This window comes from Sus scrofa, chromosome 1 (genome assembly GCF_054392235.1).
Source record: "Sus scrofa isolate SSC_HxYL_T2T_F1_AM1 chromosome 1, Sscrofa_HxYL_maternal_Yorkshire_Landrace_v2.0, whole genome shotgun sequence".
NCBI lineage: Eukaryota > Metazoa > Chordata > Mammalia > Artiodactyla > Suidae > Sus > Sus scrofa.
This window is the reverse complement of record NC_139383.1, coordinates 284,326,806-284,352,110: the sequence shown is the minus strand read 5'-3', so window position 1 is coordinate 284,352,110 and position 25,305 is coordinate 284,326,806. Positions and strand designations below refer to the sequence as shown.

Here is a 25,305-nt window from a genome sequence, read left to right as displayed (position 1 = left end):
CGCGGGCCGGCCGGCCGGCCCGTTCCTACAGAGCAGCGGGCTGGGCACCGGCTCTGACGGGCTCTCACCCGGGCCGGCGGCTTCTCTGTGCTCACCCTCACTTTCTCATCTGTAAAGTGGGGGACCGTGAGGCCTACCCAGACGCTGTCCCCAGAAAGTAACGCCGCAATGAACGTGGAGCCTTCACCACAGCTCTTGGCACGAAATTTCTAACTGCAGCCCCCGTGGTGAGTAGTGCTGTTAGGAAAAGCTCAGGTCCCTCCCCTTGAAGACAGCAGACCAAAAAGCTGGGACACTCCCCGTCCTTTAAAGAAGCAGAGTCCCCTCAACCCCACTGTCTGGTGAGTAAAAGGCAGGACCAGGCCGAGCGCAGGGTCAGAACCTGTGCCTCTCAGACCCGTCAGCCGGCTGAGGCTCCCACGAGGTAAGACCAGGAGGGACGGGCCACCTACCACAGGGCGCGGGGACAATGGGCTATTACGCTTGGGAAACAAGAAGGGTGACCTTTAAACATTTTTAAATGGACATTCTTTAAATGTGAATAACAGCTCCTAAGAAATCTTTCTGGTGTTGCCAAGCTCCCCGTGAGTGAATGACAGAACTCTCTCAGAGGGCAGCTGCTAGGGCCTGCTGTCAGCATCCTGTAACTCGAAGCAGAGGGACAAGGGGCATTTGTCAGCATACCAGGCAGCACACAGGACCTGTGAATCAGGGAAGGCTGAGGAGCGCCCCGAACCTTCACCCAGCGGAAGGGGGCGAAGACAGCGAAGTTCTAATGAATCACGCACAGCCCACCTCCGTGCTCAACAGCTAATGGGCACTCCGGGTGCACCGAGATACCACACACCAAAATACTCCTCAGATGAATGAATACTGGCGGGCAAAACGAACACGGCTGCTTATCACCGGGCTTTTAATAAGCCGCTAGTTTTCACAGTAGCCTCTCCTCCCCTCCGCTACCTGAAACCACGACGAGCAGCGATGAAGGGGGTGGTCAGGTGTATGGGAAAAGATGTGACAGAGAATGGATGTGTGCATGTGTATGGTTGAATCACAGCTGAAGCTGCTGCAGCGCTGTCCATCACCTGGGCTTCAATAAAACTTCATGGGAAAAAAATAGAGAAAAAAGAAGGACCAGAGGAGCAGATGCGGGATAGCTGACGTGCCATCATGCTATCAGAGTGGGGGCGCAAGATGGTTGAGGGGTGTGCAAAGCAAGCACTACAGTTTAGCTGTTCCTCTTTCTTTTCCTATGGACACACAGGTGGCTTATGGAAGTTCCTGGACCAGGGACTAAATCCAAGCCACAGCTGCCACCTATGCCTCAGCTGCGGCAACACTGGATCCTTTGACCCACTGTGCCAGGCTAGGGATCGAACCTGCACCTCTGTAGCAGCCTGAGCCACTGCAGTTGGATTCTTAACCCACTGCACCACAGCAGGAACTCAAGGAATTTTTTGGCTTTGCCTGTGGCATGCGGAAGTTCCTGGGCCAAGGATCGAACCTGCACCACGACAGCAACCTGAGCCGCTGCAGCCATGACAAAGTTAGATCCTTCACCTGCTGTGCCACAGGACAACTCCCTCAACTTTAAAACATGAACAGAGGTACACGATGACAAAGCTGGGCATCATGGGGGTCTACAGACTCTGCTGTGGCTAGACACCCCACAGCTCTGCCCTGTCCCTTCCCCTTCCCCCGGGTGTGGTCCGTCAGAGCATCCCCAAGGAGCTGCTACCCACCCAGGCGCCTGGTCCACCTCGGGCGTGTCCATTCACTTGGCCTGACGGGAACCCAGACCTCCCAATTTCCTTTCCTGTCGGGGCTGAATCGGAGCGGCCTAACCCAGCGTCACGCCTGGCGCAAAGGAAGCATCGGACCCACGCTTGCGAATGCTGTTCCTGGTAACATCCTAGGACCCTCCCGAGCGGCTCCCACGCCCTCGCCGTGGGTCTAGGGAGCAGCCCCAGAAGGAGCCTCCTCTCAGAGACGAGAGGACACCAGCTCTGCCACAGGTGTCTCCTGGCTCTGTCAGTTCCAGGGAGCTTCTCGCTTTGCTGCTTTCGCAACAAGCTGCTCTTTGTTTGGTTCAGTATTTATTATTGCTGCATCTGCTCTGAAAGAGCAGCCACCAATGCTGTGACTAACACATGAAAGGGTGTGTTCGCTCTTAGTACGTTTCATAAGCACCTCTGCCTGTGTGACTAGACTAACAGCCACAGCCAGTGGCTCCTGAATGATTTGCAGAGGGAGCGCTTTACTGTGGGAGAAGAAGGATCTTCCTCTTTTTGAAGCTGGGCCACTAACGTGGGGTCCACTTGCCCTTCTGTGCAGGTTCCGCTCCCTGCTTCCCATCTGCCTGCACCGGCACCCGGCTCCGGGGCCAGCTGCCCTGGGCTCTGGCGGGGGTGGGGACATACCCGTCTCTCCCGGGCCCTTGGAGTGGGGCGTCTCGGGCACGTCTGGGGCGTCTTTGTGTTCGGCGGCTCTCCTGGCGGTCCTGGTCTTGGTGGGCAGTTCCGGGGCCTGCAGCAGAGGGCTCGCGGCCCCTCGCATGCCTTTCTTCCCCAGCTCCTTTTCCACTTCTAAGAACCACCGAAAAATCAATAACAAAACCAGGAGTCATCAGTATTGATGTCCTTTTGGTATGCTGGTTTTCCTTTTCTTTTTAAGACAGCAGTAGTCATCTATACACAGTTACAGAGAAGAGACACACATCCCGAAAAAGCAGCACCGGAGCAGACTTCAGAGTCCTGGCTGCCAAAGACAGAGGGCCACACTCAGCAGCTTGACCGCTGGCCCGTGCTCTCGACCAGGAGGGACTGAAGGACCGGGCTGGAGTCCCGCCCGGCCCTCCCTCCCACCCCACCCTCTCCCCCCACTGCAGGCACCCCAAGGACGGGCACATTACCATCTGATATGCTGGATTCCTGGAACATTGTTTCAAAGGCTTGGTGGATTTCCGCAAAGGAGGGCCGGTCAGAGGGATTCCACTGCCAACCTAGACAGATGAGACCCAAGCCGGACCACCCGTGAGGCTTTGCGAACAAGAGGAAGACTAGCAATCCTCAAGGCAAAGTCGAGAAACTGAAGAAGCATTCCGGTCCCGCTGGCCATCTTGTGCTGTGACAAGTTAAAGTGACGACTGCCACTGAGTCCTATTACAGACCCCGGGAATCTGAGACGACGTTGGGTACGGGCGGGAATGCGGATTATAACACAGGACAGCAACAAGTACATTTGCAAAGATGTTTTTCCCAACCCGCCTCTAGCAAGTGCAGAGAATCACTAAACCAAATAGCTTGCTTCCTGTCCTAACCTTTCCTCGCAGTCACCAAAGTCTGAATTCCTCATCAGTAAAGACATGCTCCTTAAAACAAGACGAAAAGGAGATTAAGGACCGACGCAGCCCAGTGTAGGCGAGGCTGTAGCGTCCCCCTTACAGACTTCTGTTGGGAGTATAAACTAATATAACCTTTTTTACAAAACAATTTGGTAACACCTATCAACATTTTAAAATGCACAGAGCCCCCTGAACTACAGGTTCAACTTCTGCAAGACACCAGAATGCGCAGAGGCATACGTATCTACGAGGGAACTGGTTCCTGCCTTGTCCGTAAGAGCAAAAAACAAACAAATGTATACAGCAAACACATGTCCATCAAAGGAGGATGGGATGAATGAATAAATTACGCAATAGGTGCTGGGCAGCTACGTGAAGATAAGAGTGGGTGAAGGAGAAGGAAAGAGCACGGGAGATCATGGGCGTGGAAAGAGATGCCCGCTACACTGCCAAGTGCAAAAAGGCTGAAGAAGTGAGTTTTTATCATACATACACACATATACGTACACATAAATACATCAAAAGCCGAGTGGACAGGAGTCCCCATTGTGGCTCCATGGAAATGAACCCGACTGGTATCCATGAGGATATGGGTTCAATCCCTGACCCCGCTCAGTGGGTTAAGGATCTGGCATTGCCATGAGCTGTGGTGTAGGTCGCAGACACGGCTAGGATCCCATGTTGCTGTGGCTGTGGTGTAGGCCGGAAGCTACAGCTCAGATTCAAACCCCCAGCTTGGGAACCTCCATGTGCCAGAGGTGTGGCCCTAAAAAGACCAAAAAAAAAAAAGTTGAAGGAATGAATTTTTATATATACATACACACATATATATACATATTAATAAATTAAAAACTGAGTGGACAGGAGTTCACATTGTGGCTCAGTGGAAATGAACCCGACTGGTATCCATGAGGATATGGGTTCAATCCCTGACCCCGCTCAGTGGGTTAAGGAGCCGGCACTGCTGTGAGCTGTGGTATAGGTTGTAGATGCAGCTCGGATCTGGCATTGTGTGGCTGAGGTGCAGGCTGGCAGCTGTAGCTCTGACTTGACCCCTAACCTGGGAATTTCCGTGGGCCTCACTTGAGGCCCTAAAATAAATTAAACCACCACCAAAACCGAGTGGATGAAAATCACCTGGAATATTTACCTACTATACCAGCAATTTATATTTATTAATAAGAAACCCAGGTTTGGTATCCATCCACGTCACTTTTGCATTAAGAACAAACAAAAGACCCTCACATATAAATACTATGTAAAACTAAAGGTGCACAGACACACTGGAAAAGGTACAATGCTATGCGCCAAACTGTCACACGAGTTGTTTCTGAAGGAGGGAAGGAGAGGAAGCAAGCAAGCGCTTTGGCCTCGCCCTGCCCTGGGTCTCCTCAACGCCCCCCGACCTGGGGAAGTCCCACGCTTCCCTTCCCAAAGGGAGGCTCACATGCTCGCATGAGTTCGTAGACCTTCTCCGGGCAGCCTTCCGGGCGCTCCATGCGGTAGTCTTTCTCTAGCAGCTCATACACCTGGGACAGGTCAATTCCTGGGTAAGGTGACATGCCGTAGGTGGCAATTTCCCAAAGCAAGACTCCAAACGCTAAAAGACAAATAGCAAGAGCAAGACAGCTCAAGATGTGGGAGCTTTAACCACTGTGCACTGGAAAGCAGGAAACCGCGCCGCAGACGTCAGAAGCCACGCCCTCAGAAGCAGGCCAGGCACGGACACTTCACGAGGCTCTACCTCCGCAGCAGCCCCGGACAGAAGGAGGCGTTCCCTTTATTCATCCCCACCGACTAAGACACGCGGAAGGCGAAGGGGATGCGGTGAAGCCCCGCTCCAGGGTCTTCGAGGAAGCGTGACTGTCTTGTTGGGAGCTGTGGTGGAATGAAGAGGCCACTTCTACTCAGAGCTCTGAGACCAGCTGGCCACGTGCCCGCGACCGGGCACCTCTCCTTTCTGGGTGCAGGAGATTATCGCTAAGGCCCCTTCCAACTTCAACCATTTTGTTAAAATCTTATGGAATCTTTGAAATTCCAGGTCCTGTTAGGAACCAGGACTTGGTGGAGAAACGGGTGACTCAGGTCTGGGGCAGAGAAGGAACCTGGAATATTTTGTCATTCCAGATGGCACAGATACTACCAAAGTCTAAAAGGTTCTGGAGTTCCCTGGCGGCTCAGCAGGTTAAGGACTCAGCAGTTGCTACTGCCGGGGTGCAGGTTGCTGCTGTGGTGTGGGCCTGCATGCCTTGGGTGAGGCTAAAAAAAGACTTAGAGGGTTCTGTTAAAAGGACCAGGAACAATTTGAATTTCCCGTTGGCCAAAGATGAGACAATCTGAATATCAATAAGAAAAACAACTACAGCGGATTAATCAGTAACAGAGTCAAATATATTTAAATCCAAGAGCTTATAATAAAAATCACAAAAGATGGAGTTCCTGTTGTGGCTCAGCAGTAACGCACTCAACTAGTATCCATGAGGATGTGGGTTTGATCCCTGACCCGGCTCAGTGGGTTAAGGATCTGGCATTGCTGTGAGCTGTGGTGTAGGTCACAGATGCGGCTTGGATTCCATGTGGCGGTGGCTGTGGTGTAGGCTGGCAGCTGTAGCTCTCATTCAACTCCTAGCCTGGGAACTTCCATGTGCCGTGGGTTCAGCCCTAAAGAGGGGCGGGGGGGGGGGGAATCACAAGAGAAAAACAAAACCCCAACTGGTCACCACTGGGGGGTATTAAGACACCAACTTGTTACGGTGGGAACTCGGAAACAATGGCAAGGAAGCAAACATGTACCCGTCTGTCCTTTCTGAATTGTACCTACCAAAACCAAAGAGCAGGCAAGAGGAAGTTTCTTTTTACAGAAGTACTGAGCCAATAAATAAGGAATGACAGAATTAGAGAATTATTATTCGGCAACGAGAGGAAGTCAAGAATGTTGATGAAAAGGTACACCGCTTCCTGTGACGCGGTCCTACTAAAAGACAAAAAAGCCAGAGCCGAACGGGGTCAGGCTGTCAGAGTCAACTACCTATTTCCCAGGGACAGGATAACAAGTCACACCACAGCAGGACAGTGAGCAGGATCCAGAAAGGGGAAGCCTGCAAGGACCAATGATGGGGCTTCTTCAACAGGCACATCGCAAGGGACATAAAGAGGTAAAGGAGGGCTTCACAGATGAGGAGAGATAAGGGACACTGTCAACAAATCGCACCGCGTGATTCAAACTCCTGTCCCAATTCAAACAGACTGACGAGAAAAGAAAAAAGGACGACTTATGATTTAATTGGAAAGTAACTGATAATATTCACAAATGAACCTAAATTTGTGGCTATGCAAATAATAATTTAAAAAAGCGCTATCTTTAAGAGACTTAAGTGAAATATTTGCAGCCAAGATAATTACACCGTCTGGGATCTGCTTTGAGGTAACAGGGGCTGGAGAAGGGAGTAGGCATGGGCAGAGGATGCCAGGGCACCACGAGGCGAGGAGGCACGTGGAGCACAGTATGCAAATCTCCTTCTGCATATGCTTATAATTTCCATAATGTAAAAAAGTTCTTTAAAAAAAAAGTAAAAACAAAATGCTGTCACATGAGGCTTCAGAGGGGAGTGTACTCTATTTAAAGCCCAAACCAGACTACACAGCATTCCCACCACAGAGGAAGAGTCTGGGTGCCGGCAGGGTTGGCCAGCTGCCTCCACAAACCGAGGCAGCAGGCGAAGAATGAAGACATAAACTTGGTACGTGGGAAAAAAATTAATCTGAATATTTTTGTGAGAAAAAGCTAACTTCTACTTCACTTTTCAGAGAAAACGGGGGAGAAAAGATTTTAAAATGAAAAAGAAATAAGAAAGAGAAATAATGAAAAAGAAATAAAAGTGCAAGAAGTGAAGAAGGAAGAGGACTTCCCGCTATGGTGCAGTGGAAACGAATCCCACTAGGAACCATGAGGTTATGGGTTCGATCCCTGGCCTTGCTCAGTGGGTTAAGGACCCGGCATTGCTGTGGCTGTGGTGTAGGCTGGCAGCTACAGCTCTGATTCGACCCCTAATCTGGGAACTTCCATATGCTGTGGATGCAGCCCTAAAAAAAAAAAAAGTAAAAGCGAGAATTGAAAGAAAAACAGGGAAACAGCCCCACCCTAGACGGGCACGAGGCCGAAGGAGCAGCAGCCCTTACCCCAGACGTCCGACTTGATGGAGAACTTGTTGTAGGCCAGGCTTTCAGGCGCAGTCCACTTGATGGGGAACTTGGCCCCAGCGTGGGCCGTGTAGGTATCCCCCGTCATTAACCGGCTCAGGCCGAAATCAGCCACCTTCACCAAGTGGTTCTCCCCTACCAGGCAGTTCCGGGCAGCAAGATCTCTGGGAAAGGAGAAAGGGCATCCGTGAGCATTCCCAGGTAGCCTTCCAGCTTCACAGTCCATCCCGAGGGGTTTCCAAAGGTGCGATACGGGCAGTGGGAAAGCGGAGCCCCGTCCCCTGCGGAGCAGTGCCCACCGCGGCGGCAGGTGGCGGGGGGCGGTGCTGGGAGCAGGCTCCCCGGCCGTGTGACCGGCAAGTTAATCACGCAGGGACTCAGTTATCTCAGACACACAGTGAAGATGACAGGACCAGCGCTTACTTCTTAGGGTTGGTGTGAGTGGTAATGAGTTAACAGGTAAAGTGCTTCTACTGACGCCTCGAGAGCAGTGTCACCAAAGCATCTGCTCAGTCCTGACCGCTCCACGCCAGGCTCGGGGAACACACACAAGGTCAGTCCTCTACCTCAAGAAACTTTACAGAGTCTCCATTTGTCCTGGCTAGACTCGACAGGATAAACTTCTAAAAAGCCCATAGTAATCTTTACCCAAACTGTATCTTGTACTTTCCTATTTCTTCCTGATGCTTCGCCAAATGTATCCTATAAATTCTGTCTGATCAGTTGCCTCTCGCCTCCTGATTCTCCCAGGGAGGGAGGAGTCTCCTCTTTGGTTCATGGACGTTAACCATGAAATCGCAAGGCAAACCGGAGTGAGGAATGAGAAGAGGCACCAGCTTCCGGGGATGGCTGTGCAAGACGACCTGATCATCAGCCATCAGAGAGGAGTGAAATATTACAGGCGTTGTGCCTAATAGGATTTGGGTAAAGCATTTAAAGTCTGCTTGAATGAAAACAGAATGAACTTAGCCGTGCGAGGCAAACCGGGAGTCAAGAAATCTCAATTTGCAGCCTCAGAGGGCTCACTTCCGTGAGTGACAGGAGCATCTGAAGCAGGCTCTCGTGGAGCAGAGAAAATCTGTCTGACGAGGAACCGCCAGCATTTCACACGCGCTCCTCTCACTCCTCACTCTGAAGTCTCATGCACGGGTTTCATCCTTGAGTTCCTGGGTAGGAAAGGTCTCCACGGTGGTGTGGGGAGCAGCTTGTACAACAGACTCCGGGCGAAGCCCGTCAGGCTCTGAGCTGCACAGGCCGTCACTCTGCTGGGAAGCCGTTTCCACCCGCCAAGAATGCGAAGACCAAGATAATTGCAGCACTCCTGAAGGTCAAGGCACTCCAGGCTTTACGACAGCAAAGACGCTTAATTCAGAAGCACACACACACCACGGTGGAAACATCCCCGAACCAGAGGACAGCACGTTAAGTGGCGAATGAAATGATGATAAGAGAGGGAGGGAAAACACACCCAACAGAGAAACAGAGCCCATGCCTGGCTGTCCCTGAGAGCTGCGTGAGCAGCGCCAGGGGCTCGCGGGAGGGGTCATTACTGCGGACACATGCTCCTGCAGGGGAGCTGTGGCTGTCACCGGGGCCGCTGTGACGAACGCCGCTCAACATTCCTTAGTCCAAAACGGCTCCCAAGTGAAACACTTGTCCGCCTGGGGACTAACTGCTCTGCGGTCCGGTGCCCAGCCTGGCTGGGCCAAGTGGAAGGTCGCCCGGGCCCCACGCTGGCCCCGCGACTCTGGGGAGGGCGGCCCCGCCAGGCGCCTACCTGTGGATGAAGTTCTTCTTCTCCAGGTATTCCATGGCTGACGAGATCTGAGTGGCCATGTACAGCAGCACCACAGCGTTCACCTCCTGCCGGTTACACTCTCGCAGGTAATCCAGCAGGTTCCCATAGGTCATGAACTCTGTGATTATATAGAACGGGGGCTCCCTGGTGCAGACCCCTGCCAACGAGACGGAAGGCTTCAGTCCGCTGCTCTGCTCCCAACCGAGCAAGTGCCGGAAAGGACGAGCACCGAGGAACAAGGTGTACGAGGTCCTAAGGCGGCCCCACGCACTGGAGGGCTGAGCCGGCGGTCCTGTGGGAGGGTGTGGCCGTGCTGCTTCTTCCTCACAAGCCAGTGAGCTTCGACAGGAAGAGGCTGCCACGGAGTCCACAGCACCGGCCAGGCCACATCATACACACTAAATCCCCCTTAGCTCACCCCTCGGTGGTTAAGTCTAACACCAAATCACTTCAGGGTCCAAACTTTTGACATTTTTAAGTTTCAGAAGCCAATTTGAGATTTGCACTTGACTGCTCTGGGGTATCAATTTAAAGTAATAATATTCTCTCTCCTGTGTGCATGTGCACACCCCCCCACCCCATGCCTCACAGGTCTCTTTTGTCCCCCCTCCCCTTTGTAGGGCTGCACCTGCCGCATATGGAAGTTTCTGGGCAAGGGGTTGAGTTGGAGCTGCAGCTGCTGGCCTATGGCCCAGCTTGCAACAACACTGGATCCTTAACCCATTGAGCAAGGCCAGGGATCGAACCCGCATCCTCACGGACACTATGTCAGGTTCTGGACCCGCTGAGCCACAGTGGGGACTCCCAGGTCTCCTTTTACCCAAGGGCTGATGTACGAATCGGCAACCTCAGTGCAGGGAGCCTCTTGCGTCTCCTCTAACAGCACCTGCATCGCCCCAGAGGCTTTAGTCAAAAGGTCCTCTCTCTTCGGAGCTCCACACACTCACCAAGCAATTGCACTAAGTTGGGGTGCTTGATCTCCTTCATGACTGCAGCTTCCTTCAAGAACTCTTCTACCTCCATGGTATCCTCCTGCAGAAACATTTTTTAAAAAGGATGACATTACTTCAGCAAGGCAAGTGTTTAAGTGGGAGTGCGACTTGAGTGGTTAACACACACTGGAGCTTTAACAGGCACTGGAGCTTCGGCGAACAATCATCCTGGTCCACCAGTTTCAGCCAAGACACTGCTCTAGACAGGTTCTAGGGTGGCCGATCAGCACCCCAACAGCACAGAGACTTTTCCACTCCGGTGCTGGCCTTCTGAATTCTCGCCCTGAGCCGTCTGTCAGGGTTGGCTTGTGTGAGCTGGTGACTCGCTCTGATGGCTACATGCAGATGGTGTGTTTCACCACCTTGTGGGGTTTGAGGAGTATGGGAGATGAGGACAGGCAAATACCATAAATGCAGTACTACTTCCCTAAGGAAGAGCTTGTTTCCCGGGGCTCCTAAAATGCTTACCATTAAAAAAAAAAAAAAAAAAGCCCTTGAGGAATCTGCAGGGTACCTGATTTCAGAGGCCTCGGTGACACAACAAGATGATGAGCGCCACCAAAGAACGAGGCCCCGACACGGCAGACACAGAGGATGCTGAACTTCCCGGAACGCGGTGTCACCGGGCTCCTAATGAAGCAGTCACCACTATCCGTCAGGCCAATTACTCAGATTCCAAAATAACTCTCACTAGCAGCTCCTCTAACGAGACATCCACAAGTATCATCAGCATGTGTCACGATTTAGTGGGTTCACAGAATTTAAACGCCAAGGGCAGACAAAGGCATCAGCAAATGCCCAGAGTGGATGTGATCGTATTTCTACGTGTGCTCATGTATCAGTCCGGGGCGCTGTGGCCCCGGGCCCTGTGGTCAGTACTGTTACCAAGCCTGGCTTAACCCACTGCCCCCTGGACTGACCGTGAAAACAAGATGCCGGTGGGTGGCCTGTGATGTTGCCTCTCCACTGTGAAGGCCTGGCTATAACAGGAAGGAGGAAAGCGAGACCCCACCCTCCGAGTTTCAACAGGGAGTCGGAGTCTGGCTGAACAGGAGGACTGCAGCAGGGGAGCCAGGGAGTGAGCGTCCTGAAAAGCCCGCCCCAGAGGAAAGCTCTACCACCACCTCTGCTCTGCCCGCGGCGCCTGACCTACACCGTGCCCCCTGGGAAGCAGAGCTGAAGAGCCCTGCTCGCTGCGGCTGCCCCGTCCCCACCCGGCCTTTACTAGGCTCCTTCTCGCTCTGGGCCATCATGGGTGCAAGCGGGGTGGGACCAAGGAGGACATTTGTCAGCCCATCGCCGCTTAGCTTAGGGCTCGATGAACTGAAACCTGGAAACAATTTGCTGCTCTTTAAAATGGTGAGCTGCTCTTAACGTCAACTGAACATCTCTGGCAGGCTCCGTGTCAAGCTGCCCGGGCGGGAAAAACACGTCCCGGCACCACCCCACTGGCTGCTGCATTCCTCCGAGTCCTCCCAGCTCCTTAACACGCTCGGCAGACCGTGCCGTGCTCTGACTTACCAGGCTGACAGGCTCATGCCAAAGGCTGGAGGGCCAAGGCCTGCGGGACCAGGGCATTCAATGCTGTGCACCTAAGGACCAGGGCCTTTAGGAATCCTGCTCAGCCAAAAACACGTTCAAAAAGTAGCTCGCAGATGAAGCTTCCCAGACTAAAGTACCACAGGATAAGCCACGCGCAGGGAAATCATGTCAGAAATAACACTGCTCTTACAGCTACTGACTTTTCTTTTCGGTCTTTTTTGTCTTTTCAGGGCCGTACCCGAGGCATATGGAGGTTCCTAGGCTAGGGGTCGAATCAGAACTGTAGCCACTGGCCTACACCAGAGTCACAGCAACACGGGATCCGAGCCTCATCTGCGACCTACACAACTCATGGCAATGTCGGATCCTTAACCCACTGAGCGAGGCCAGGGGTTGAACCTGGGTCCTCATGGATGCTACTTGGGTTCACTAAACACTGAGCCACAGTGGGAACTCCCAGCAACTGACTTTTCTATAGGAACCATGTTCTAGGCCTTAAGAGGCAGGGACACGCAAAAGGAACACTATGGCTTTCACAGGCAGGCTTCTTTTGTCTTCTTCATTCACACACACACACACACCCCACACCCCCATGATGTAGGGACAGTATAAATAATTTCTTGTTTCTTTCTTTCAGGACAATCAGTGTGAACTTGTCTCCCCCTGCTGGAGTCAGACCTGGTTCAATTTATGATTTAAACTACCAGCAGCATCCCACATTTGTAGCCGTGTTAAACTGGAAATATTTCTGAGGCTATCCTGTTATTACAGTCCTTTACTTTTATTTATTTATTTTTCTGTCTTTTTAAAAAGGGCCACACCCATGGCATACAGAAGTTTCCAGGCTAGGGGTCCAATTGGAGCTGCAGTTGTCAGCCTACACCAGAGCAACGCAGGAACCAGGCTGTATCTGCGACCTACACCACAGCTCACAGCAACGCCGGATCCTTAACCCACTGAGTGAGGCCAGGTACTGAACCTGCGTCCTCATAGATGCTAGCTGGGTTCGTTACTGCTAAGCCACAATGGGAACTCCCGCCTTTTATTTTTAAAATTTCCATCACCTTTTTGATCTTCTATTTACATTGTAAAATATAAGTAACTCCAAACAAATAGGGCGAAGGCAGCACTTTGAATATAAGCTGTGAATTTCAGCCTTATCTGTCAGGGAGTCGCCAGGGCTGACTGGCCCGGCCAGATGTGGACAAACGCTCTGGCTGGTACAGTGGATTGGTTAAGACGACGCTCGTGAGTTATACCGACCAAGCTCTGCTGCTGTGTAACCACAGTACATCGCCAGCATAACAGCTAACGGATTATCTCTGCCCTGTTTTCTCATCAGCAGAATGACAGCAAAGTGGCATCTGCCCCATGCACCAAGAGTGCCAAGTGCAGAGCCCAGAACGCGGTCAGCACCTGCTCGGCAGCACTCCTATTGTTATTAGGATAGCTGGTCTCTGGAGTTCCCGTCATGGCTCAGCAGAAACAAATCTGACTAGTGCCCATGAGGATGCAGGTTCAATCCCTGGCCTCGCAGTGGGTTACAGATCCGGTGTTGCTGTGAGCTGCAGTGTAGGTCACAGATGCGGCTCGGATCCTGCATTGCTGTGGCTGTGGTATAGACCAGTAGCTGCAGCTCCAATTCAACCCCTAGCCTGGGAACCTCCATATGCCATGGGTGCAGACCTAAAAAGACCAAAAACAAAACAAAACAAAACAAAACAAAACACGTTGGTCTCTATTCCTGAGAAGCAGACCAAACATACTGCTTGTATAGAAGACAGGCTGGGTTTTTGGTCCTTCTCACAGATTTACTATTCCAGACTCAACATCTCAGAGGTATTTTCTAACCAGCTTCATCTCTTCTGCTCACTGGCCTCAGCTCCAGAAGCAGGAATTCTACACCACACAAAAGAAGACTATTTTAAAAACGGCTCGGCCACCTGCCGCCGCTCACAGCTCAGTGCTCCCCACGCCCGCCTCTCGGCAGGGGCCCTGGCCGCAGAGCTGGGCTCGCGTCTGAGGAGATCGGCTTCCGCATCTGTTTCCGGTTCTTACCCAGCGGTGGGGAGCCGGCCTGCACCTCTCAGATCCACCGGGATGGGTCCACTGGAGAGACGGGCAGTTTCTGAGTGAGACCGAGGGAGGCGGCTGGTTCACAAACCAGATGAGGGACGTGAAGCTCAAGTGAAAAGTCCACAAGAAACAATCTCACAGAGGAACCCCCACACCTCGGGTCCCCCAACCCTGTGGCCCTATCTAGCTCCACAGCCGGAAGAGCGAGGGCCACACGGCAGCTGTCCGTCCGCCCAACGTGTGTACTGTCCAGTGTCAAAGCTGTCCTGGAGCCCTTCCTTCTCTGCTCATTCCTGGAGCTCGCCAGTAAGGCCACTTTCCTGGGGGAAAAACAGCAAAAATAAAACCCAAAGCACACATGCTGTGCTGGTGAGGGCAGAGGAAACAGGCACGTCCCCGCACCAGCGGTGGAGTGCAGACCGGTACGAGTTGTGGGACCCAGCGGGGGGACTCCGAGGAGCTGACCGACAGGACGCTCTCCGCGCATGCCAACGAGAGAGCCCCTGAGCGCCGGTGCTAACAGTGAAGTACTGGGGAGAACACATGTCTCGGGAAGGCCGGTGGACGACAGAGCCACACAAAGGCTGGCCCACCTGACACGCACTGTAACGCACTGTAGCTGCAGACACCTTACGTCCATAACTGAAGCTACAGAGCAGTGTCCACAGCATGCTGCCATGTGGTTAGAGAAGAAAAGCCCATGTGGACTGTTTCTGGGGAGACACAAAAATCAAGGCTACTATGTGTATATAGCCCCTATTCGAAAACTAGGCAAAGATACTGAGTACAACTTTAAATCTCAACTTTTTTTCAACAGCATATTTTCTGCTGTTTTAACAGTAAATTTGTCAGCTAGCTTAGGAGTCAATTTTAACACAATCAGATAAACAGCAGTCTTTCCCAAATTCTATTACTCAGCACTGTGTCACAGAAGGAAACTGACTTATAAACTTTGACTATACAGCTCCTCGGAAATTTGGGGCTTCGTGCACTTGCCAGCTGGCTCTCTTAGGTTTAAAGCTAAGCCTAGGACCTGCTGAACAGCGTCAAATTTCACAGTTCCCGCTTCAGGGGCCTTTGCTGTGATTCCCGTTTCCCATCCATAGGGGTCAACCTAGTGTCCTCTCTTTTTCTCTTCTGCTCTTGCTCATGCCCTGAGGGTGTGGGACCCAGTGCCCAGCAGATCCCTATGGTGTGGTGGTTAGAAGCAGGGCCTGCTGGTTAAGGAAGGTCTGTTTCCGTCCGATGAGGGGCTAGCAACACCCAACAGGCCGAACAAGGAAGGGGGACACTGAGACTCTGGTGTCCAGTTGGGGTCTGGCCCAAAGAGGGCTCAGTGAGAACCGGCTGAACAAACAAAAGCCCAGGCGAGCGCTGCAAGGGTTTCCCGAGGAGTCTTCAAGAGAAAAGGCGGATCACAGCCACCGCCTGTGAGGGAAATGAATGGGGGGGGGCGGTAAGATGCATAACTGTGGTTTATGTATATTTTTCATGACGTATAAGGAATCAGACCCTGAGAAACAACTTAAAAGAAGTGGGCTTTGGGGCGTTCCCTGGCAGCCTAGCAGTGAAAGAATCTGGCGTTGCCACTACTGTGGCTTGGGTCAGTGCTGTGACGTGGGTTTGCTCTCTGGCCCAGGAACTTCCATGTGGCAAAAAAAAAAAAGAGAAGTAAGCTTTGGCGCAGCAGGATCCCTGGGTTCAAATCTGGTTCTGTCACTGCTGGCCATGTAACTAACGCCAGGCCAGCTATCTAACCTCCTTCTGCTTCCGCTTTTTTCCAACCTTGAAACGGTGGTAATACCACTAACCTTCTCTCTTCTTTTTTTCCTGGGGCTGCACCCGCGGCATATGAGGCTCCCAGGCTGGGGGTAGAATCGGAGCTGCAGCCGCCGGCCTACACCACAGCCACAGCAACGCCAGATGCGAGCCGCAGCCGCAACCCACACCCCAGCTCACGGCAACGCCGGATCCTTAACCCACTGAGCGAGGCCACGGAACAAACCTGCATCTTCATGGATCCTAATTGGGTTCACTGCCGCTGAGCCACGATGGGAAGTCCAATGACCTCCTCTTACTAAGGCTGCTGTAAGGATCCAACGAGGTGCTCCACGTAAAGCGTGAAGCGCTCGGACCCTTCCAGGCATGCGGTAAGAGCTCAATAAATGTCAGCCATACCGCCGCTTAGAAGCCACTGCAAATCAACTTCCACAGTGGAGATGAAGGCCCCAGATATTGACACTAACCTCATTTGGTAAGTGAGAAACATGCTGTACAGATGGTTTTTGTGCAGGGTGGGGTAAGTATTTATTTAGATGGATAATTCATTTAACAGTTGCTTAGGATTAGTAGTATTTTGGGTTAATATACCTCTAGAATATGACACACTCCCTCTTCCTAATTAGCTACCACGTGGCGTGACTATTCACAGAAATCTATGCACCTACATTCTGTAATTTTTTTATGAACTGTGGGGTAAGTTAATAAGGCTCTTAGGGAAAATCATTAAAAGTATAATAAAAAGCTTAATAACTCACTACTACAGAAGTCTATTCTAGAAGGCACACACTTTCAGATAAAATTATGACATACTGGCTAAACAACAACAACAACAAAAAACCCACCACTGAGCTCCTGGGGCCCCTCCTCTAGAATCCCCTTCTTCGGTCATCCAGAAAACAATGCCACATCGTTGGCTACTGGCTACAGTTTCCCCGAATACAGACTTTCTTTTTAAAGTTTTCAAACAAGCTTTGTCGGGACTGAAATCGTTGTATTTTGTGCTTTTATTTACTTTTGTTTTGAGAAATCCTGGCAAATGTGTGGGTAACGCCTGGGCCTTTACCAGTTCTGCAAGCCGTCAAGGCCCAGTTCTGCCGGGTCTGGTGCTCCACCAGTCGCGTGCCAAACTGGGGCGCGGCAGCAGCACTGCCTGTCCCGGCCCTCGCCCGGCCTGTGCTCAGGCGAGGGCTCGCCAACCCTGCCATCCTTGAGACCAGCAAGCCCCGTCCTCCTGTTCCTGTGCGTCGGACCCTTCAGTGCCCCCACCCCCAGGACAGCAGCCCAGCCGCTCAGCCGGGTCCAGCACCCCGACGACGACGTGCACACCCTCTTCGCCCTCCACCTCTCTCCCCTGGCCCTGCCCCTTGGCCAACTCCTGCTCCTCCGCTGTGGCCCAGTTCACGACTCCTCCCCTTGCACAGAGCAGAGCTCACCTGAACCCCCCTCGTCCCGTGCGGCGCCACAGCCCTGGGCTTGCGCCTCTCACACGGCCCGTGTCACACACGCTGCAGCTACTGTCATACTCGCCTATCCTTCCTACTAACTAGACCACCTACTGCCAGCTAGGTGACTGTAACTACCTGGAGTAGCCTGAGGTGAAGAACTCTGTCCGACTGGTTTTCATAATCCCAGTGGTGAGCCGAGTCGGGCAAATAAAAGAATTCGATACATGCTTATAAATAAAAAAATCTTACCTGGAAAATACCTAGGAGTCCTCGAGGTGACCCAAACCATCAGGCTGCCGCCCTCCCCCAGCCCCAACAAGCATCAGTCCCGCCTCAAGGACCAAGCTAAGGGGACACGGTCAGTATGAATGCCAAGAAGCCGCCTCTGGATGCTGGGACCAAAGAATGTGATCCTCCCACGCGAGTGTCACTCCATGTCAACCAGAAATCATAATTTCCACTCTGCTGTGCCTTTGAGACCCCAAAAGGCTGCGTGCACCCAGCTGACCTGGGAGAAGCAGGCACTTGGGGTCACTTCTCCCAGGGTGGCCCTGTGGGTCCTGCTTCTTTTCTAATCGCTACAAAAAAGGGATACAACGGCGCCCCCTCTCAATTTCTGCGCACAGGTCCGTGTAATTGGATTCATTTAGAACAAGTGAGAATCACTCAGGTCAACACTAGGGGGCACTCTTGCCGTAGGTAAAAACGCGGATCACATTTTTGAAGGCAGAGGCTGCAGGGAAAGCTGCCTCCACGACGTCCCAACACCTCCTGGACACCACGAAGACGAGGCATCAGTTGAGAGGGAGGAAAGAGGAGGCCAAGTCTGAGTTGGGAAGAAGCCCTCCAGTTCCCCAACGCCTTCCTGGCAGTGGCAGCCCCGTGCCGGGACGTCCAGATGGGACGTGCGACGGAACTGGCACCTGCTAGGAACACCCCACGCACCTGCCTCTCAAATCTGCCCCAAATCAACACAAGAGTCACCTGCTTTGGTGAAGTCTCCTTCTTTCAAAACTCTTCCCTCCCTCCTCCTCGTTACTCAACAGGAAGTGATCCAAATGCCACATAAACAGAACCGGAACCCACGGCTTTAAAACACCCTCGCCACAGAATGAGAAAATGCCCCCGAGTGACTCATCTCTTTACACCCAAACACCCCGGCACCATCCAGCTCTGGGCACGCGGAGACACACTGAGGACGAGGGAGCGACCCGCCCCCACCCAGACACCTGCCGGCCCCGGGCTCACCTTCAAAGTCTTCACGGCCACCGTCAGGCTGTATTTCTTCCACACGCCCTCGTACACCTCCCCGTACTGGCCGCCTCCCAGCTTGTGCTTCATGGTGATGTCTGTTCGCTCCATCTCCCACTTGTCGTAGTTGGGGGACACGCCGTAGACGGTGGGCTTGTTGCGCTTGGGAGCGGGGTAGTGGAGAGTGGTGATGAGCCCGTCGGCCACCGTTGAGTGGTGATGAACCAGCTCGGCCAGCGTGTTGAAGCGGCTCTCGGAGGAGACGTAGAGCTGCGGAAGACGGGGAACAGCCCTGAGCCCACCGGGCAGGCGCGCCCCGCAAGGCGCCGGGCCAGCTTCGCTGAGCCTCGATTTAAGGAGCGGCCACACCTCCGGTTAGCGGCTCTCCGCACAGGACCCAGGGTTTGGCCAATCCCGGGTACGGTGTTTCTCCGTGACATCCTCCACCTGTCTGGTGCGCGGCGACCACTCCGAGCCCAGGGTAAACGTCTGTGAAGCATCCCCCGACCAGCGGGTCTGCAGGCGTCACGCATGGCTTACCACCTGCTGGTCCTGCCCTGCTCACCTGCCTGGTTACTGTCCCTCTCCACCTACAAGGACGCAGCCCTGACCCCCAATGTCAAGAACCAGAGATGAGCACGTAACAGGCACTCAAAAACCGCTGCTGATGAAATCACTGGTGGGTGGAGCTCCCCGGTGGCTCAGCCGGTTAGGACCCGGCATTGCCACTGCTGAGGCTTGGGTGGCTGTGGTGGTGAGGGTTCCATCCCTGGCCCCAGAACCTCCACATACCACAGGTGTGGCCGAAAAAATAAAGACTAGGACTTAATAAGCATCTGCTGATTGGAAAATTTAACAATTCGCTTATTACTTAAAACCTGTAATTATATAATTATCTAGAATGCAACAGTGATCGGAGATGAAAATCACGGAACAAAAGATAAATCTCCTCATTCCTATTCCCTCCATCTGGGCTGAGGACGATGCACCAGAGGCCGAGACCCACCGAGCCCAGCCGTCTGCCTGTGGGGGACGCCCTGGCCAGCGCTCTCCCGGAACAGAGGGGGCTGGGCGGGCTGCCCAGGGACGCGAGGAGGAGGAGGGTGTGAGACCCAGGGGCCTGGGAGCTCAGCCACGGCGGGTGAGACCCTGAGCAAGGACCCCCCTTCTGTGGCGGTCTTGCCTGGACGCCGTGGAGGAAGGCAAAGGCCTGGGCTGGCAGAAAGCGACAACGTGAATGGGGACAGCTGTCTTTCTTCTCTCTTTTTTTTGTTTGGTTCAGCGATGTAGTGAGGGAATATTTCCTCACCAAAGATAATTCACATTAAAATTCACACAGAGCGTCTGGGCTCCGGGCACACAACTGAGTCTCCTGACTCACTAAAAGCAGCCGAGGATGGCGGCAGGCGGGAAGGGCCTGGCATTGGCAAGACTGGCCCACTGCCAAGATGGAGGATGGAGGAGTACAGGTTTGGGACAGTGCTGATGCTTGAGGCAAGAGGGAGAAGCAGGTACAGGTCAGTCACTACTTAGAGAAAGGAAGGAGGAGCCTGAAACGTGTGTCAGGGCCAAGGCCTTGCCTGTTGGCTATGGTGGGCTCCACTACTTTCTATGTATTTATAATATCGGATGATAAAAAATACATGTTTTATCTTTTTGTCTTTTAGGGCCCCATAGGTCCAATCGGAACTATAGCTGCTGGTCTATGCCAGAGGCACAGCAACAAGGGATCCAAGCCGTGTCTGTGACCTACACCTACAGCCCATGGCAATGCCGGATCCTTAACCCACCAAGAGAGGCCAGGGATTGAACCTGCGTCCTCATGGATGCCAGTTGGGTTTGCTAGCCGCTGAACCACGACGGGAACACGTAAAAATATTTTTTAAAAAGGAGAAATAACAATAAGTATACAAGTTGGTCCCATCTATAACTCTCAAGAGGGTAAACAGGATTCCTTAAAGGAGATTTTTTTCCGTTTTTTGCTTATGGAGATGACATAAAAAAATTTTTAACATCAGACAAGTTAATAGCAAGCCTTGGCTTAGACGTTGATAATTTACAGTTTTTCTGTAGCAATTCTACTAACATAAAATTCTGAGCAACCCCAGAGTTGTCCAGAAAGATTCCACAGCCCTGGGCAACCTGTCCCCCTGGAAGATGGCAGCTCTGCAAGGAGGACCTTTCAGGGTGAGGAGCCGGCCCCCCAGGAGTCCCCGCTTTCATACCGCAGAGCACAAGGAGAAGCCTCTAAGTGACCTGCTCTAAGGAGGGGCCCTGAGTCACACTCGGGCCCCTGAATGTGGGTACAAGAGTACAGGGTGGGGGCTGGGGGGAAGGCAGAGGTGGACACCGCTGAGCCTACCCTTCTCGACACCCACTTGCTGCCGACATGGCCCTCTTGTTAGTGATGGCTACCAAGGCAAGAACAGCTCACGAAGACAGAGTGGGGGATGCGGGGGGAGTTCCCATCCCAGCCCCTCTCTCGAAAGTCTGCCAGGTGTCCAGCTGCTTCACTGCAGGCTGCAGATGCTCCAAGCCCTCTTCTCTCTGGCCCTCGGCTGATGGGTATCTTCCCTACTGAGGGGTGACGAAAGGAGAGGAGAGAAGAGCCATCCCAAGAAGGCACCCCTTGGAAGCAGAGCACCCCCCACTTGGAAAGCACTGGCACAGTACAGGCAAAAGGGCCCGTTTTGCTTGCTGGGCTCTCGGGCAGGTCACCTGGGAGCAAGGCTCGTTACCTATCTTTCCCTGTCAGCTTGAAAGGAGCACTCCCCAGCCCAAAGATCAAGTTCACGCAATGGCACAGAATGCTAATGGCTCCCCCAAGCCCTACTTTATGCAGAATTTGTTCTTGGTCTCAGCTGATTCCCTCTCAGGCTCCACTGTTAGAAACTGCAGAGTTATGGGAGGTTTCACTGAGTGGGCAAACTCTATCCTTTTCAATAATTAAATTTACAGACCCTGAGACTTAGTTCATCTTTCAACATAAAATTTACATACCGACACGTATTAAATATTGAAACTACTCTCCCTTAAATGTACCGCAGAGCCATCTTCTAGCAGGCGGCTCCGGTGGCTTCCTTCCGAGTAGTGCTAGTGTTTGAGCCGCATTTGCTAGTGAACTGGGTGATCTTCACCAGGAATGCACGGCACGTTCACAGAGAAAGTGAAATCAGTGTTATGAACGGCATGTCATTGTGCTACGCACCCAGTTACGTAAACACTCTGGGGGCTCAGCCGGGGCTGTGCCTCCTCCCAATCATGCAGGGACCCGAAAGATAGGACTTGTCAAAGAAACTCACCAGAAACAGCTTTCCTCCTGACAGCCAGACTCACAGGCTTACGGGAGCTTAGTCTTTGGCTACCTCAGACCCTGGAGGTCCGTCCCCTGCCCCCAGCCCTGGACGTAGTGTTTACAGCCTGCAAGGCCAGGAAGTAACCCCCCCACCCCCCCCACCCCACCCCACCCTCCAAGCTACTCAGAAACCAGCAGGAAGGCAGTCCTTGAGAGTTAGGCCCCACTTAAGAGTAATGCGCCCCCCTTGACAAGGGAAGGTCAGCTATGGTTTGGCAGGCTTTCCACTGAGATGCCTGTGCCTGCCCAGCCAGGGTCAGGGTGGGTAAATCTGGTTTACACAGTTGGTATCTGTCCTGCCACCTCTGCCAAAGCTTAAGCCCAAATCCCACTCCTGTCAACCTGAACTTGTCGCTTCAACAGACCGTGAAAGTAAGTGTCAACTGGGCATCTCTCTGAAGAAGGGAAGAAAAGGAAAGACTATCGGGGGCTAAGGGAAGCGTGGGGCTTGGCAGAGGCACCCCACCCGAGTAAATATGATACAGACACAAATAACCAGAACTGAACAATGACCGGGGATGGGAGGTGGAAGAGGAAAATCAGACTTTAATTCTGTTATGTTGGCAGAGGTCTCCAAACTTTAAGAAAGCACCAAGACCGAAAACCAAATGCCAGGGTGCCTGAACACTGTGAAGACTACCTGGACTGCCAGGAAACAGCAATGGGTCTGTGTGGTGCAGTCCTTTCAAGAGTCTAGCTTGAAACTCCAAGAGTCCTGGGCTTTGGGCCCTGAGCTGATGACCCTGGGCTGACTGACCAGCCAAAACTGCTGCTGAAAGCTCGGAACAGGAGGACGAAGGTAAACCAGAGCCAAGAGGGCGGAGGCAGAAAGAAATCCTTTGGGGCCTTGGAGAAGAATCTCTAAATCAGTTGTTTTCTAAAGATTAGCTAATTTGAAAATAAGAATCAAATTTATTCAACCCCAGGCTGTCCCTCCCACCAAACTTTAAATTTTCCCCTTAGAAATCCAAAAACGATTGCATCAAAGCTCTGCTATGTAAGCAGCTTTTGCAAAGCCGAGCCGCACTGTCTCACGCATTGCTGTAACACCTCCCCCCATTCAGATGCTGTACCACTCATTCCAGGAATATGACCCCACCCAACGGGGCCCCCTCAAGAGTGGCCCTCACAGAGCGGAGCCTCTGCAGATGTCGGCCTGATGACCCCGTGGGCTGAGAAATCTCCAGGTGCTCGGACAGCTGGAGGCAGCCTTTGCCAGGAAGGGCGGGCGGAGGCAAGATGCCTCAGACACTTGGATGAGCTGCCCGGCCTGATGAGAGGGGTGCCCTGTGCTCTACCTGGAATGAAAGGAACCTACCTGGTGCACACCAGCTTTCAGACAGAGGCTTGGCTTCCTCATCAGGTGACTCAAATTCTGCAAATCATGTGTCCATGCGGGCCTTGCGCGCCACCTTTTAATAATGCTTTAGACCCACCCCCCGCTGGACAAGGTAGACAAGTTGACCTAGATCATGCATCGTCTGCATCTGTTCCAAGGGTGCTGATGACACAACTCCAGGGAAAAGAAACCCTTATCCTGCTCAGCACAAGCCTTCCCCTGATCACTGTGGTGCCGCACGGCTCGCCCGTGGATAGACAGTGCAGACGGGAAGCAAGCTGTCGGCTCCAGGAGACCACCGCCCTCACGAGCGGTGCCCTCTGGTGTCCTACTTCACTAAAAAGGCAGCCCTGCGGTCTGAAGGCTAGGTGTCCAAGGGCTCGGCACCCTGGCATGTCTTCTGCAGAAGGAAGGTCTCAGTTCTACCCACGGGATGGGAACAATGACCTGAAAAGCAAGCTGATGAGGCCGACCTCTGGTCGCACGTCAACAGCAGACTATGCTGTCTGTCACAGAGACTCTGGTGCTGGTAGAAGGACATGTGCCACAACAGAAAGCATCCGATACTGGCAATAAGGACTTTAGCCAGAAGACTCTGAGATGTGGAGATGCAGAAAAATCAACAGATAAGCACACTGAAAAAAGAAATGCCAAAAAACAAACCCCCCAAAAATCTGGAGTTCCCATCATGGCGCATCAGAAACGAATCCGACTAGGAACCATGAGGTTGGGGGTTTGAGCCCCGGCCTTGCTCAGTGGGTTAAGGATCCGGTGTTGCCATGAGTGGTGGTGCAGGTCGCAGACACAGCTCAGATCCCGCATTGCTGTGGCCGTGGTATAGGCGGGCAGCTGCAGCTTTGATTTGATCCCTAGCCTGGGAACCTCCATATGTTGCGGGTGCAGCTCTGTAAAGAAAAAAAGAGAAAGAAATGCATTGTGCATTTGTATGGTATGAGTAAACATGTGGGGATAACCATGAAAATGTTAGCAAGATTAAAAAAAGGGGACTAGAGCTATCAGGTATCACAACATGTTACAGGAGTTCCCTGGTGGCCTAGTGGTTAAGGATCTGGTATTGTCACTCCTGTGGCATGGGTTTGATCCCTTGCCCAGGAACTTCCACATGCTGCAGGCACAGCCAAGAAAACCCCCCAAAACCAAAACAAACAAACAAGATCAACACCACACACTATAAAGCTAGGAGTTCCTGCTTGTGCCGAAGGGGGTTAAGAATACAACTGCAGTGGCTAGGGTTGCTGTGGAGGTACAGGTTCAATCCCTGGCCTGGCGCAGTGGGTTAAAGGATCCCAAACTGCTGCAGCTGCTGCTGGGATTCAACCCCTAGCCCAGAAACCTCCAAATGCTGCAGGTGTGGCCAAACACACACACCATAAAGCTGTAATAATGAAAAGTCTGGTTCTGGCATATGAATAGAGAGAACAGAGTAAATTCATAGGTAAATTTGGTATATTTCAAATACACAGGAAAAGATGAATTTGGTAAACGGCACAGGAAGCACTCAACACACAACCCAGGCATGTTAAACATAACAAAATACAATCGTTACCAATCAATCACCAGCAGAGATGTCTTTGCAAGTCTGATAAAATACTGCTGTCGAGCATACAGCGAAACACACTCGCACAACACTGCTGGTGAGAAAACATATTTGTACAATTGCTAAAGAAAGTACTTTGGGAATATCTCTACGAATGTGAAATGCACATAACCGTCAATCAGTTCTAGCAACTTATCTCGCAGACTCCTGGAGTCTGCCAAGAAGTATGCACAATGACGGTCACAACCTGCTAGCGAGTCTGTGAAATAAATGAGTGGATTATGACCAGAATCAAAAAAAAAAAAAAAAATGCAACAGGACAGAATGGAATACCAAACATCAGAGTGCATTACATACAATGGGAGTAAGTAGGGTTTCATGAACCTTCTGTTACTAGTACATGTATTGGGTGGGTGACCTAAACCTTTTTTTTAAGGTGGGCTGAGATTTTTTAAAAAAGGTTTGAAATCCACCTCATAACAGTACTATTTATAATAGCAAAAGACTGGAAACAGCCTAAAAGTCAGCCAGCAGGGGACTGCTTAAATAAATGATGGTCCGTCCATGCTATGCAGTCATTAACGAGAATGAGACAAGGCAGCTCCAAATGTGCTGCCATGAAAA

The 25,305-nt window shown here is 52.2% G+C and overlaps 1 protein-coding gene across 4 annotated transcripts in view; it reads right to left on the bottom strand.

The window, feature by feature from the left end:
- ABL1 (ABL proto-oncogene 1, non-receptor tyrosine kinase) overlaps window positions 1–25,305 on the bottom strand; it is a 146,220-nt gene that overhangs the window by 3,721 nt on the left and 117,194 nt on the right. For all 4 annotated transcript variants that reach the window (XM_005660524.4, XM_084999062.1, XM_005660525.4 and 1 more), the window contains 7 exons: window positions 18,427–18,699; window positions 10,289–10,373; window positions 9,321–9,498; window positions 7,523–7,707; window positions 4,791–4,943; window positions 2,912–3,001; window positions 2,421–2,585 (listed from right to left, as the gene is read on the bottom strand). In XM_005660524.4, the coding sequence (XP_005660581.2) occupies window positions 2,421–2,585; window positions 2,912–3,001; window positions 4,791–4,943; window positions 7,523–7,707; window positions 9,321–9,498; window positions 10,289–10,373; window positions 18,427–18,699 (1,129 nt within the window). The remainder of the gene's footprint in view (window positions 1–2,420; window positions 2,586–2,911; window positions 3,002–4,790; window positions 4,944–7,522; window positions 7,708–9,320; window positions 9,499–10,288; window positions 10,374–18,426; window positions 18,700–25,305) is intronic.